This window comes from Sus scrofa, chromosome 5, assembly GCF_000003025.6.
Source record: "Sus scrofa isolate TJ Tabasco breed Duroc chromosome 5, Sscrofa11.1, whole genome shotgun sequence".
In the NCBI taxonomy this organism is placed as follows: domain Eukaryota; kingdom Metazoa; phylum Chordata; class Mammalia; order Artiodactyla; family Suidae; genus Sus; species Sus scrofa.
In genome coordinates this window covers 51,205,809-51,219,832 of record NC_010447.5, presented here as the reverse complement: position 1 = coordinate 51,219,832, position 14,024 = coordinate 51,205,809, and the positions used below count along the sequence as shown (strand labels likewise).

The 14,024-nt window shown below is 44.7% G+C and overlaps 1 protein-coding gene across 3 annotated transcripts in view; it reads right to left on the bottom strand.

Annotated features, from left to right (window-relative positions):
- Nucleotides 1-8,521, bottom strand: part of ST8SIA1 (ST8 alpha-N-acetyl-neuraminide alpha-2,8-sialyltransferase 1) — a 152,915-nt gene extending 144,394 nt beyond the window's left edge. Inside the window, exon 1 of one of the 3 annotated variants that reach the window (XM_021092233.1) lies at nt 7,605-8,521. In XM_021092233.1, the coding sequence (XP_020947892.1) occupies nt 7,605-7,840 (236 nt within the window). In that variant the 5' untranslated portion in view covers nt 7,841-8,521. The remainder of the gene's footprint in view (nt 1-7,604) is intronic. The other 2 variants (XM_021092234.1, XM_021092235.1) reach the window with 2 other exon arrangements.

Sequence of the window (14,024 nt, the reverse complement as noted above, 5' to 3'; positions counted from 1 at the left end):
TAAAAAGACAAACTGGCCATACTCTATATTAACATATGTAATTATTCAATTGATCCAACTTGCTTCTGAAACACTCCTCTGCAAAATGAAGAGGGATAGGCTCCCAGAATGAAAAACAAAAACAAACAAATAAAAAAACACCCCCATTTGCAAGGCAGAGAGCAAAAGTACAAATATTTTAAAGTTATAATCAGGAGTTCCCCTGTGGCTCAGTGGGTTAAGGATCCAGCATTGCTACTGCTGTGGCTCTGGTTACTGTGGTGGTTGGAGTTCAATTATCTGCCCAGGAACTTCCAAATACTGTGGGCACTGCCCCCAAAAAAGTTATAATCAAATTAACAAACAGATAAAAAATATGTTCTCTCCTCCTATCCTTTTTCTTGGACAAATATACCTGCATAATAACCTAGAGTGACAGATTCAAATTTAGGCTACGAAAACTCCAGGAAATTTGGTACTGGAATGTGGCAACCCAAGGAGAGCCCCTCCTCGGGTATACACATGAAACCCCCAGTTCCATATACAAGTTCCTTTCACAGCCTCTCATTCCTGCAAAGAGCTGTTCCTTGGCCAACCCTTGGACTCAGGAGTGCACAGAGCAGTGGAGAAACCCTCTGTGAGGACGAGTGGGCTATGGAGTGAGCTTGAGTCATTGGGGCCGGGAATCCCAGGCTCTACAAAGGTCACATTGAGCCTTGCCCAGTTGAGAAGCAGTAAGACCAGAGGAGAAGCAGAATGAGCCCCTCCCAGCCAAAAAACAAACACGGGACACAAAACATGGGCTCCTCTTGCCAGGGTCTAATAGGGACACCAATGAGAACCCTCTCCAGCTCTCACACAAGCTTTCAACAGAAACGGCTGCTTCTCATAAATTTCCCCCAATGCATCCCCTCTCCCTACCCCTCCCTAACTGAGACCAGGCCATTTATCCAAGCACGGCTCATTCGCTCCTCTTCCAGTAGGCAAAGCACTTACAGTATGTAGTTTCCAAATTTAGCTCTTAATTGAATGATGTTTTCGGGGGGGGGGTTAAATTAAAAAATCCTGTCAACTGGATTGGTTCTGTTTCTCTAAAGCAGTGATTCTCAACCCCTCCAGGAGACAGTTACGAAGTCTGGAGACAGAGCTGACTGTTTCATTTAATGGACAGAGGCCATGGATGTTGCTGAACATTCTACAATGTACAGGACAACCCTCCACAGCAAAGAATTATCCAGCCTGGAATGTCAGTCAGTAGTGCTGAGACCAGGAAACTCTTGCTTGAGAGTAAGAACTCTTTGAGATTAGACAGGCTGCCATTTACTCCTTTGATCCCCACGCAGCTCAGCAGAGTGTTGGACCTCAATAAATATTTGTTAGCTGACTGACTCTCTGGTCCCTCACCTTTCCAAAATGTTCATTCACATAGTAATGCAACAAAAATGACTCTGCCAGGAACCACATTCAGCTCTGGGGATGCCAATATGAATGAGTCGGCAGAAAAGGTAGACAAGTAAACTGGTACTTTTCATACAGCTTGAGAAATGCACCTGTCATCACCAGATATTTGTATTTTTATCTGTTTATCAATTCCCCCCTCATTAGCCTATAAATTTCTAGATAGGACTGTATTCATTGTTATAGTTCTAGCATCTTCTGTGGTGATAGTGGTAGACACAGTAGTAGATAAATGGATAAATGGGAAGAAATGCAATAATCTGCACAAGGTATTTTTTTATTTATTTTATTTTATTTATTTATTTATTTATTTATTTATTTTTGCTTTTCAGGGCCGCACCCACAGCCCATGGGGTTTCCCAGGGTAGGGGGTCGAATCAGAGCTGTAGCTGCTGGCCTACACCACAGCCCCAGCAATGCAGGATCCCAGCTGCATCTGCAACCTACACCATAGCTCAGAGCAATGCCAGATCCTTAACCCACTGAGTGAGGCCAGGGAGTGAACCTGCATCCTCATGGATGCTAATCAGATTGTTAACCGCTGAGCCACAATGGGAACGCCCACAAGGTATTTTTTTTAAAAGGAGAGTCTAACACAGCCTGGAGAGGAGGGAAGGAGGAAGGGGGGCTGTCTTGAGGAGAGCTAACACGGATTAAGCACTAATTATACTCATCTTTCTGCATCCACAGAGAGGGTAGGGGACAGTTCCAAGACCCCATCCCACTTCCTCACCTTCCCACCCTGCACCAAAATCTCCAGATGCTTAAGTCCCATATATACAATACCTCCAGTCTTCCCTCCATATCCAAGGGTTCTGCACCTAAGGATTCAAACCACTGCAGATCTCGACTTTCCATCTGCGCATAGTCGGATCCGAGGATGCGGAACCCATGGATATGGAGGGCTGACAGCATGTGCCAGAAACAGTTCTCAGCATTTGCAATGCATTGTCTACTCTAATACAACAACCCTGCAAGAAGCCACATCTTACGGATGAGGAAATGGACAATGAAGGCTGACTTGCTCCGGAACACAACAAATGGTGGAAGCACGATTTGATTTGACAACTAATTTCAGAACCTTTGCTCTTAACCACTATCATGCAACATGGAGAAAAGAGTAAGAATTTGGCCCGTGAAGGGTAGGCGTTGTGGCCTTGAAGGAAAGGCATTCCGGGCAGAGGGGATGGCACAGACAAAGCCAATAAGCCTGGCTTATTCCAGGAGCCATAACCCTTACCAATATGACTGTATGTAAAGAGGGGACACTGATGAAAGATGATGGTAGAAAAGTAATCATGGCCAGATCATTAAGAGATCAGCAATGCCTCATTTACCCAAGATTGTCAGGAATGAGCATAAGGCTCAGAGTCTAATGGCTCTGGGTGGATGTCCCAACCCCATCATTTTGTTAATGATTCTCTCTGACCCTCCATTTCCTCATCTAAAACAAAGAACATACAAATATCTACTTTATAAAATAGCTATGGGAACAAGAGCTATCTAATACAAGCACTAAGAACCGCGCTTTGGCCTGGTACATCACATGTGTTCAATCAATGTTAATGATTTATTTTTGCTCTTGCGGTTATTGCTGATGAGGTTTTTTCACATGTGTATATCTGAAACATAAGGGCAGCTTATTTTCATCAGCACCAGATTTATTAAGCCCTCTTTTTCTTAAACTACTTTTAAAGGGAATTCCACAAATTCCACTCCCCCTTTAACAAATATAAAACTTCCATGTCATTTATACAGATGGCTGCACCTACCCCCTATCCCCTCACCCCCAGGGCCCTTCTTCAGCCACTAAAGCAGCTGTGGAAATACTCAAAGCTTCTGGTAACCACAGATTAAAAACAGGGATGGAAAGGAAGCCACATACAGCTCAAACTGCTTAGAGGAGTGTTTCTTTCAGAATTTAGGAAAGGAAAGAGGAACAGGACTGCTTAAACTAACGGTCCCCAGCCAGGGAACAGACAGGATTTTCACAGCCCGTTGGTGTTACCCCTGATCCTCCAGTCTGCCAGGAACAGGAATATGCTGTCTCTGCTGATTCTGGCACACGGCCAGTGCCCTTGGATACTTGGGGTTTGTTCCTTTCTTATATGCCACACCTTAAGCCCATTCAGAGCTTGCGACCTGGTTCCCCCCTGCCTCCCAATCTGCCTTACTACTGTGCTTTCTGGGGCCACTCAAGAACTTTCCATATGGGAAGAATAGCGGGCACTTCCCCACTGCCCTGCTTTGGCCTTTGCTGTGTTCTCTACCTGGAAGACCTCTGCTGCACCCCCCTCCCCGCCACCACTACTCCATCTTACCATCCTTCAAGGCTAAGTACAAATATCACCTCCTTTCTGATTTCCCTCCTTCCCCAGAATCAACTGACATGTTCTGTGAATTTCCTCAGCTCTTTGTGTTTCAACTGCTGTGAAGGACCACATATTACAGAGAAGTACCAAGCAAGCATTACTTTAGGTGCTTTCCCTATGCTATCATGTCATTTTCACGATAAACTTGTGAGAAATGATGACAGACCCCATTTTATAAGTGGAGAGAGTGAAGCTCTGAGAGTTGAACTTGCCAATGGTTATACAACTAGAAACCATGTGCTGACAGACCCCCCAGTCCCTAAGCTTTTCATTCTGCTATGCCGCCTCTCTTTGATGGCCCTATTGTCAGTTGGTTAGTTAATTATATGCATATACGCCTGTCCCATGAAATGGTATCAAGTCACTTGATGGCAGGGACAAGGGCATGTTCATCTTTGTAAAAGTAGATAATAATGTGCCCATTTACACAACGTTGTTAGGAGAATTAAATCAGACAGTGCATTTAAAACTCTTAGCCTAGTGCCATGCACCTGACAGGAGCCTAATCATTTGTTGGTTTTGTTGTCATTACCATCTCAGGTGTCAAGAATAAAGCCTTGCACATAAATTCTGAGCTCAAGTTCATTTTTGAGAAACAAACAAAATGGATAAGAAAAGACAAATGCCACTGTGGTTTGGCATTTCCTCATACCATTTGACTACCTAATCATACCATTTGACTACCCAAACAAGAGTTGCCTATAAACTTTCTTAAGTGTCTCAAAGATAGGGTAAATTGTTTTCTTTATCTTTCTATCGCTACCTGGATGATAGGAGAACTTCCTATTTAGCAAAATTCTTGCAGTGCTGTTACTTTCTTGCCATTCTCCACTGAGCCATTGTCAATGTCCACCCCTGAGAAGTCAGCACTTAAGTTCTGAGCTTGGAGAAGAATAAAATTACAAAAGGAAATGGAAGCACCAAGGGCAAAATGGAATGTGAAATGTGGATGCTTATAAACATACTGAAACACTTTTTTTTTTAATCCTCATAGCATCTTACAATACTAAACCATCACATTTCCTTATTCATTTGTTTTTGTCAGTCATTCCCTAGGAGGAGGTGAGCTGTCGCAGAGGAAGCAATCAGTCCATCCTGTTTACTGCCATTCCCCAGGCCTTCACTCATCTCTGGTGCATTATAGTCACTCGTTAAGTATTAGTCAACTGACTGATGGCAATTATTTGTAGGTGTGCATATATATGTGAATATACATATATTTGTACATATACATACATCGTTCCATGGTTTATGAATAAATGTGCCCATATCCCCACACATAAGTGCATATTGTACATTTATGTATATGTGTTTGAAGTTGTGTACAGGATATTCCGGGCTGGAAAACAGAGGTATCTGTTTGTCAAGGCTGTGTCTCCGTAACGCAATAAAGGCTTCTGGCTGACCCATCTCATATTTAACAAATGTACACTACTACCCCATATATTAACGATCTAGATGTGAAAAACAATTAAATGTGCAGAGTAAAAAAAAAAAAAAAAACTTGACTTAACAAACCATGATGCTTTGACTATCTTTTGATTTCCTCATCCTTGTGCATTAGCTTAAGTGGCGGGGGGGAGGCACAAGGGGAAGCCAATGATGCTTCTCTGTGAATCTGGCAAGTGAATATTCCAAATTCTTAACATATACAACTTACAATTTATAACAATTAGAAGGACACCATTGACTGGTTATAAGCGCCAGACACTTGGCATCAGTTTTTTTAATTTAAACTTTACACTAACCCTGCAAGATAGATGTTATTATCTCCATCTGTACATAAGGAAATGAAAACTCAGAGTAACATCCCAAAGACACTCTGCTGTTTACCTAGCCATGGCACGGTCAGTCTGAAATGTCAGGATTCTACTCCGAAGCCCAAACTCTTTTCCATGCCCAAGGGAGCCTCTTACCCAGGCTTACACACACTCACTTTGAGGGGTATGTGTTTAGGCAGTTTTTCTAGTGTATGGATTTTCATAAGTAATTTTCTGCACAGAGATGAGACCAAATGCCAGCCAAGCACACTGAGAATTAACCCCGGACTACAGATAGCAAGGGGCAAGTGTATCTCGGAAACAACCAGCCTGGGTTTCTCAGATATGAACCATTTTCCACTTGATTCTGTGCTCCAAAAGAAATCTCTTCTCTAACAGAGCTTCATTATTCCTCCTTCTATACAAAAAAAAAAAAAAAGTGGGGAGCTCTTCCATTGCAAACCAATGGGAAGTTCTTAACTCATTTCCTTGTATTACTGGAAATGAAAGTGCTCTCTGTCTTTAGAATTGCTGGATACTCTGCCTTATGGGTGCTTTTGAGTCCAACCATCAATACCATGAAGGTGAGGGAAAATGAGCCCTTATGTACCTTTAAGGGGAGTTGGGGTTATTTTTAAACTTGATAGCAGAATTCTAAAAAAAGAGAGAAGGAAAGTCTCCCCTCCCAGTTTAAAGGAGCATTCAGCTGCCTTCCGCCTGCAAGGATGGACTATTATCTCTTCGCCCTTCTTTCCAGCAGCGGGCCTGAGAAAGAAAGGGAAACCATATGTTTGAAAAGTTTGTGTTTTTAATTTATAGATGTTCTGAACATGGGTAACTAACAGTTGGGAAAATGTTTAAGCTGGCTCTCAGCTGCCCATAGACCACTTGGAAAGAGCCTATGCAGAGCAAAGGAAAGCACTCCATACCCCACCCCCACCCCAGGCAATGGACAATCACAGGAAGAGCCAACCGCAGCATCTTCAGCTGAAGGGACTGAAGGTGAAAGGGGCACGTGACAGAGGGAGGAGCACCAGGGTGTCCCCTCAACGTGACCAGGAAGGCAAAGAGGAAGGGGAAGCAGCCCTGCCTCACCTCCAATCTCACCAGCCAGACCCCTGCTGCCAAGAACTTATTTTTAGACACTTCAGCTGAAATTCCAGAAGGGAAGGGAAACTCCTTTCTGAATCTGAGTGATCCCCAGAGTTCTGATTTCCACCCTGGTTTTCGTTTTTGTGTTTGTTTTCTGATTTCAAGTCCTGGCCTAAACCACATCTCCCAGCTTCCAGAAGGCATCCACAGTCTAAGTCAAGAAAAAGAGCTGGGAGTTTCAGAGCCTTCTGTGACAAAAATTCGAGATCCCATCCTTCAGAGGTGCATGACCTTGGAGAAGTAACTCCTCCTTGTGAAGACTCAGTTTGTGGCTGGTGAGAGGGGGATATACTATCTGTTTTTAGAAAGTTGTCAGAGGCTCCAATAAAAACCACCCAGTGCCTGGCTTTTAGTCAGTAAGTGCCCTGTGTTTGTTATGAGCGCACGGACAAAGCAGCGGGAGCCGGGCTGGGTGTCCATGTTTTCCCTGCCCAAGACTTGCCCATTGACTCCCTCATTACTGATTGATATTACCAATCATTCACCAAACCCTAGGAAGACGCCCGGCACCTGCTCCTAGTTCTCCATAGCTTCAGACGTCAGCAGAGCTCAAGAGATACATTCTCATTAAGTTCAAGGGACAAAGTTAGCCTGGATTCTTCTTCCCATGGGTTACTGGCAAATCGCTGAATACAACTCGGGCTTGGGAAGAAATGCGTACAGACTTTACGTGGCCCAAGCAGGTGTCTGCCCAGCTCCTGGGGTAAGGGCTGGGGAAGGGCCCTTGACTAATGTCTCCAGGCTGGGAACGACAAAGAAAGGGAGTGGGACAAGAAGGGCTGGATGAAAGGGCCTCTGCGAGACGGTCCTCGCCCGTGACCCTGGCCTCGGCGCCCCGGGAGGAAAGGACACGAGCGCGGTGGAGCCGCGAGGGCAGGAGTACCTGAAGACTCTGGCCGCCGTCTCATTCCTCCTCCACGCCGTGCCCTGTTGCAGCACCCCCTGCACGATCTCCTTCTCGTTAGGCAGCCGGTAGACGGGAAAGATGTAGAGCCAACAGAGGACCACGACGCAGAGGGCACTGGCTCCCACAGGCAGCCGGGTCCGCGGGAACTTCCACGCCAGGACGGCCATGGCCCCTCGGGACGTGTGTCGCCGGGCCCGCCCGCAGGGGCTCATCTCAGCCCCGGGGTCCCGGCGGGCGAGAAGGGGAGCCTCAGCACAACGCTAGGCGCAGGGGCAGCGGAGGGTCCCCCCACCGCCGGCCCCCCATGCACACACCTTTCGCTTTCTTGCTGGCACTAGCACGCACGCTCCCTCGGCGCCCACGGCCCCAAAGGTCAGCGCAAAGATTTTTTTTCCAATGCAACTTTTTCAAGGATTTCTTTCTTGGGGGAAGTGACCTGGGAGCAAGTCACGAGCTACAGCCGCGGTCGCTTCCCCTGCAGAAGGCGGGCGCCGAGGTCTCCTAGAGCGCGGCGAGCAGCGGCGCTGAGTCGCTCCCGCGGGTTCTGCAGCATCACCGTCGCCCTCGGCAAGGGTCCGGGAGAAGGTTCGGCTCCCTCTCAGACATTTGGCCCGCGGCGTGCCTTCCTCAACGATGCTCCTGCGCCCTTCGCCGTCTCTCCCCGCCTTCCGCGCTGCTGCGCCGCCAGGCACCCCCCACCCCCCCAAGACGCGCTCCCCGCGCCGCGCCAAGTCCTTGGAAATTTCCACGGCGGTCCGGGACCGCTAGCCCGCCCCGGGCTTCTCCGCCTTGTCCGCCAGGACCCCCACTCCGCACCCCTCCCAGAGAAGAAAAGAACTCGTTCTCATCAGTTAATTCAGCGGCGCGCCGCAGCCTTCCGCTGCGCCCGGGACTTCGCAGACAAACGCCCGGGGATTGGTGGAAATCAAGGTCTCCCCTCCCTCCCCCACCCGCGAAATTGCCTCCTTCGACCCGTTCAGATCCGCGACGCTCGGCTGGCGCGCGCGCCTCTCTCCCGCCCTTGTCTCCCGGAGATAGGGGCAAACAATAAAACAAATAACAGCCCCTCCCTCCCCCGCCCAAATGCATATACACAAATTCTTGAGTATAACCGAGACTGGCTGATAACCTGACCCTCCGACACGCAGCCGGCCGGCGTGCCAGGGCTGTCACCCTGCCGCCGTCACCCTTCGCTCTCTCTAACTGGTTGGTTATTAACCCCGCAGTGAGGCACGAGAAGGCCCGCGGAGATTTATTCCTTCCTGGGCCCCAGCCCCCATTCTCCGGTCCCGAGCCGCGGCTCCAGCGCCACCCGTGCGCGCGCGCGCGCGTGCACACACTCCGACACACGCTCATGGGCCTGCACGCGCGCTCACGGGGAGGTGCGTGCACACAGGGGTCCTCCGTCTCGCCTCCGCCCTGCGGGGAAAGGCGCTGCTGCATCCAGATGTGCAGGCAGCTGGTGCCCAAACGAGCAGACCTCGGGACATGGCAATGCCTTGGAGGAGCGGTCGCCTCCTCTGCCCTTTAGATGTAAAGGCCGTTTGTTCTTCGACGTCTTTCTTGCTCCACCCGCAAGCTCATCGCTGAGCCGACCTTGGAAAAGAGCCGCCCGCCTGGACCGGCGGTGCCCAGGGACTCACAGTTAGCCATTTCTGCTCACCGACGAATAGCTCGGCTACCTCCTAGCGGTCGCTCATTCTATTTGCTTAAGCATCTCGTCAAACGTAAAGTGTGCAGGGACAAAGAAACCAAGCAGCCTACTAACCAGGTCTCCTTCGTTGTCACAAAACCAAAATCTAAGGACACAGCTCCACTTGCTCAAACGACCAGCCTGCACTGTCCCTCGAACCTACCCTGACTGCTCCGTGGCCTGGTACCTCTTTCTCCAGCATCTTTCTCCATTGAGAGATGGAACTTGAGAAGTTGATGGAAAGTTATTTACTAAAAACAGCCCAACGACCACAATAGTCTCATTCCTCACTCTTGGAAGAATTACCCACTGCTTTCCACCGGCAAGCATGCCCCAGAGGTCTCTCCTCTTGGGTAAATCAGGAGAGAAGAGAAAGCGTAAAATCCCAAAGTCACATCTTACCACAGTGGACCCTGATAGAGATTCTTTGAAATGAAGATTACCTGAAGTTCTGCAAAGTGAACATCGCACTCTCTTCTGTTCTTGGAAGGGGGTTGTGGGGGCACCAAGGAAAACTTTGCCATAGTGGCCAGGCTTTGGATAAACCATGTGCCTCCTTTGTTCCTGTAATTTAAATAGAACACAAACTATCCCAGTGTCTCTTCCCTTCCCCTGATCCACGGGATACTTGTGGAGGAAATAACAAATACATAAGACAACAACCAACATGTTGCAGTTATGAAGGGGCTATGTAAATATTTCCCCATTTAACGTCATAAACAATGCAGTAAAATTGTGCTTTAAATAGAGGGACTTTCATGATGCGTTGTGCTGTTTTTCCCTCATTTGAAAACTGATTCTCTTAGTTTGTCGATTCTTGTTCCACCCTACTATCCAACCTCATTCCCCGATTCTCTGTAGCATGAACACTCAATCCAGGCAGACCATTGCTTTTCCCCTTCCAAGTCACACAGGCATCGCTTTTGTCACTGTGTTTTGTGGTCCACGTTCTTCTTGGATGGGATCTCTTTTTGTTCCCTCCGTAGAAATCCAAACAACATCATTCAAGACCAGCCAAGTGGCTAGGAATTTCTCCTTCCTTGCATTCCTAGACCATCTGAAACACAGACTTTGTAGGTAAAAACTCAATAACTATTTCTGGTTCCTGCTCCTGTTCCCTGCTCTGAATGTCTATAGTATTTGCTGGCCCTATATCAGATGATTCAGCCCTGAGATGTGTTGTGTTGTGTTGTGTTGCTAGCATTTTTCATATGCAACTTTGTCTCAGCAAGGGGGTCTCATATATCAAATGACAAACCTGTGCTTATGAGCCAAAGGAGGAGGCCATGCCTGTCTGGGAAGAGCAGGAATAACTGCATTTTACATTTTCTTCATATTCCTCTAGGTACCATCTCAGTCTTGAGCACATACATACTCAGCAAGTAATTATTGCTTGATTGTTTGCTTGATAAATTTGAGGGCCTCAAATTTATTGGGGCTGTTGTTAAGGCAGCACTGTTTAAGGAAAGGTATAACCCCCCATATTTAATGTTTTAAATAAAATATTTTATCTGCTATTTCACTCTCTGGTTTATATGACTTTTAGTAGGTAGTTTAGATATCATTTTACAGTTCTGTATCTGAGTACACAAGCAGGGTTTTCTCTGTAAATGTCCTTTACTAAACTAGTAAACACAATTTACAAAGCCACTTTATACCATAAATAAACTTGATAGGCAAAGCTTTTGTGACATCAGAGTTGTGGTGAAAGCTGGTCTGAGAGGTTGGAATTGAAACTGCAGAGAAAAAAAGAAAAAGAGCCCTTCTCATTGGATAGTTAAGAGAGATCAAGATGCAGAAAGATGATCAGAGTGAATGGGACACAGGCCATTTACAAGCTAACTTGGATGCTAATGATGTGAAGACATATTAATCATCACAGTAGAAGTTTCTCATTAGAAGATTAAATAGAATTGTCAGTGATTTGAGATGTAAAAATTCATAAATATCATCCTTTCTTCAGTCTTCTCTCAAGTTCTTTTTGCAAGAATGATCTTGAATGGAAAGACAAAAACAAAAACATGCCCTTTTCACAACCAGTTACAAGACTGAAGCAAATAGTGTTATAAAGTGAGAAAGACTACGAATACAGCTGATCTGAATAAATGCATTTGCTAATCTCTGCTTCCTCTTGTGACCCCACTAAAAGGACAGTAAAGGAGTAAAAGAGGCATAAACTCAAGAGAACAAGAGAATAGAAAAGGATACATAAGCAGACAAATGATGTCAAAAGTTCACAAGCAGGTAAGCAATTGAACAGTGATAACTAATTTATCATAACGGAGAAAGCTCTGGGCCTTCAAGAGACAAAGTGTGTGTGTGTGTGTGCACATGTGTGCGTGTGCGTGCACACAAATTAGTGAGTATAGACTGAGGCCAACAAAAATCAAGCTAATTTGTACCATGGAGCTATTGAAAGGCTCAGAAATTAGAAGCACCTGGTACCTCTGGAGATGGATGTGATGGATGAAACAAGAGGTTTGCTTGAAAGTCTTCCTCTAATGTGGGTTAACATAAAAAGTTACCTGTCTAGAGAGACTGACCAGCACAAAGGAGAAGACCTACCAATTATGACATATGCAAAGGTCTCCATCCATACAGCTGTATCCCTCACACCCTATAGTGAAGCCCATCAGTAGATAAGCTCAACTCACACAGACCCACTGACCTCTTTGTTAGGCCTCATTCTTAAATAAAATCAGAGAGTCAAGCATCCAGACGTTTGAAGAGTCTTCAACATGAAAACAGAGACAAAAACGAGCCACCAAAAAACATGCAAAATAACCCAGAGCAGAAAAGAGTAATGAAGAAAACATAAGGAATATTCAATTAAAAACTATAATAAATGCATAAATAATAAAACACTAAAAAGTATGTAAAATAATTAAACCTATAATTATAATAAAATAATAAAAGCCATAATTATAATAAAGCAAGAGAAAAAAGAATATTCAGAAGACCAGATTAAAAACATGGTAAACACACATACACAATTCACAGAAGAGTTGAATACAAAGTTGAAGAAGTACTTCAGAAAGTAGATCAAAAAGATAAAAGAGTAAAAAATGTAGACTCAAATAGAAAAATAAACATTTAAAAAATAGGAATGGAAGAGGGGGAAAAAAGGAAAGAGAAAACTATCAAAGACATACAAAACATTTCTTAAAATTAGAGTACATTAAGGATGAAGTATAAGGAATATAAAAGATCGCAACAAGGGATATATAGCAGCGAAATTTTAGAAAACGAGGAAAAGAAAATTGTGAGAGTTTTTTTTAAAAAAACAAAGGATTGGAAATAATAATGACATTAAACTTATCAAGAGCAGTAGGGTAAACTAGACGAAAATTTGTTAGGCCAATTAAATTCTTAGAGAAAATTCTAAGCATTTTCTAAGCATCCAAAATTCAGGGGCACCTGAAATTCTGTACCCCACCAAAGTACGACTCAAACATGAAGGTAGAATAGAATTTTCAAATGCAAGATTTAAAAATTTTACTCCCATGCACTCTTTCCTGGAAAGATACTGGAAAGACTTCACTAAAATAAGAAGTTTACCAAGAAAGAATAAACTAAGGATTCAGAAATTCAAGACTGACATGCAGGAGAGGGACAAAGGGAATTCCCAGAAAAACAGCTGTGCCTCAGATCAAAAGAGCAATCAATAACTTTCAGTTCAGGTCAGAAATAGCTTGGGAGTTGTAACTCCCATTCTTCCAAGAAAGATGAACAAGCCATAAATCAACAACTTTTCTTGCACCTTTACAGTACTGAGGTCATAAGGCAAATTACCACCCCCAATCAGGAGAAATAGGAGGATCCAGAGCTCAGATCTGTTTATTTGGAGCAGAGGATACAAAGCTATAAACTGGTAGGAATATTTCAATAGTAACTTGGAGTTGGTAAATTCCTGGAAGTTGAGTTTGGACTAGCAACAGAATGAAACTCCTAGGAGTAATAGTGAGGTGGGTCACCACACTTTTGTATGTTTTACCTCCAGGAATCTCACCAGGCTCTCAGGGTGAAAAACTGAAAAATATCCTTAGGGCTCCTGGTAGGGTAGAGGAAGAGTAATCTCTGTGAAATATGCCCAGAGGGTTCTCTACAATAAAATCATACTATCTAGAAAAAAAAAAAGAACTTATCATAACCCATGTGGAGTAAGGGCATTTCTCCATTTTAACCCACAGCAGCCTTCCTGTCTCACTTAAGCTGGGAAAATAAAACTATGGAACGTTTGTGAAGTTCACAGCCCCAGGGACACAGGCCTGCTAAAAGAATGAAACTTAATTATAATATCATGGAATGCTTTCCCTCTTCCACACCTCACCACCAGACTAATAAGTCTCCAATGTAATAACAGAGGATTATAGCTGAAAAGTTACAAGATGTAGATTCTCTCTGAGTAAGGCACTTTAGGGAAGCCCAAAGTCAATACATGAGAGAAAACAAATAATATTAGAGAAATTTGAAACCTCTGGTATTTTAGCTACTACAAACATCAAACACAGCCAAACACTCAGCCAAATAAATGTAAAATTTTACATTAAAGGCCTAAATACTTCTATTCCTATTTCTAAGTACATTATGTTTTGTTGTTCAACAACAACAACAAAAAATTGCAAGGCATACTACAAGACAAGAAAAAAGCATTCTGAAAAGACAAAGCAAGCACCAGAACCAAACACAGCATAGAACATATG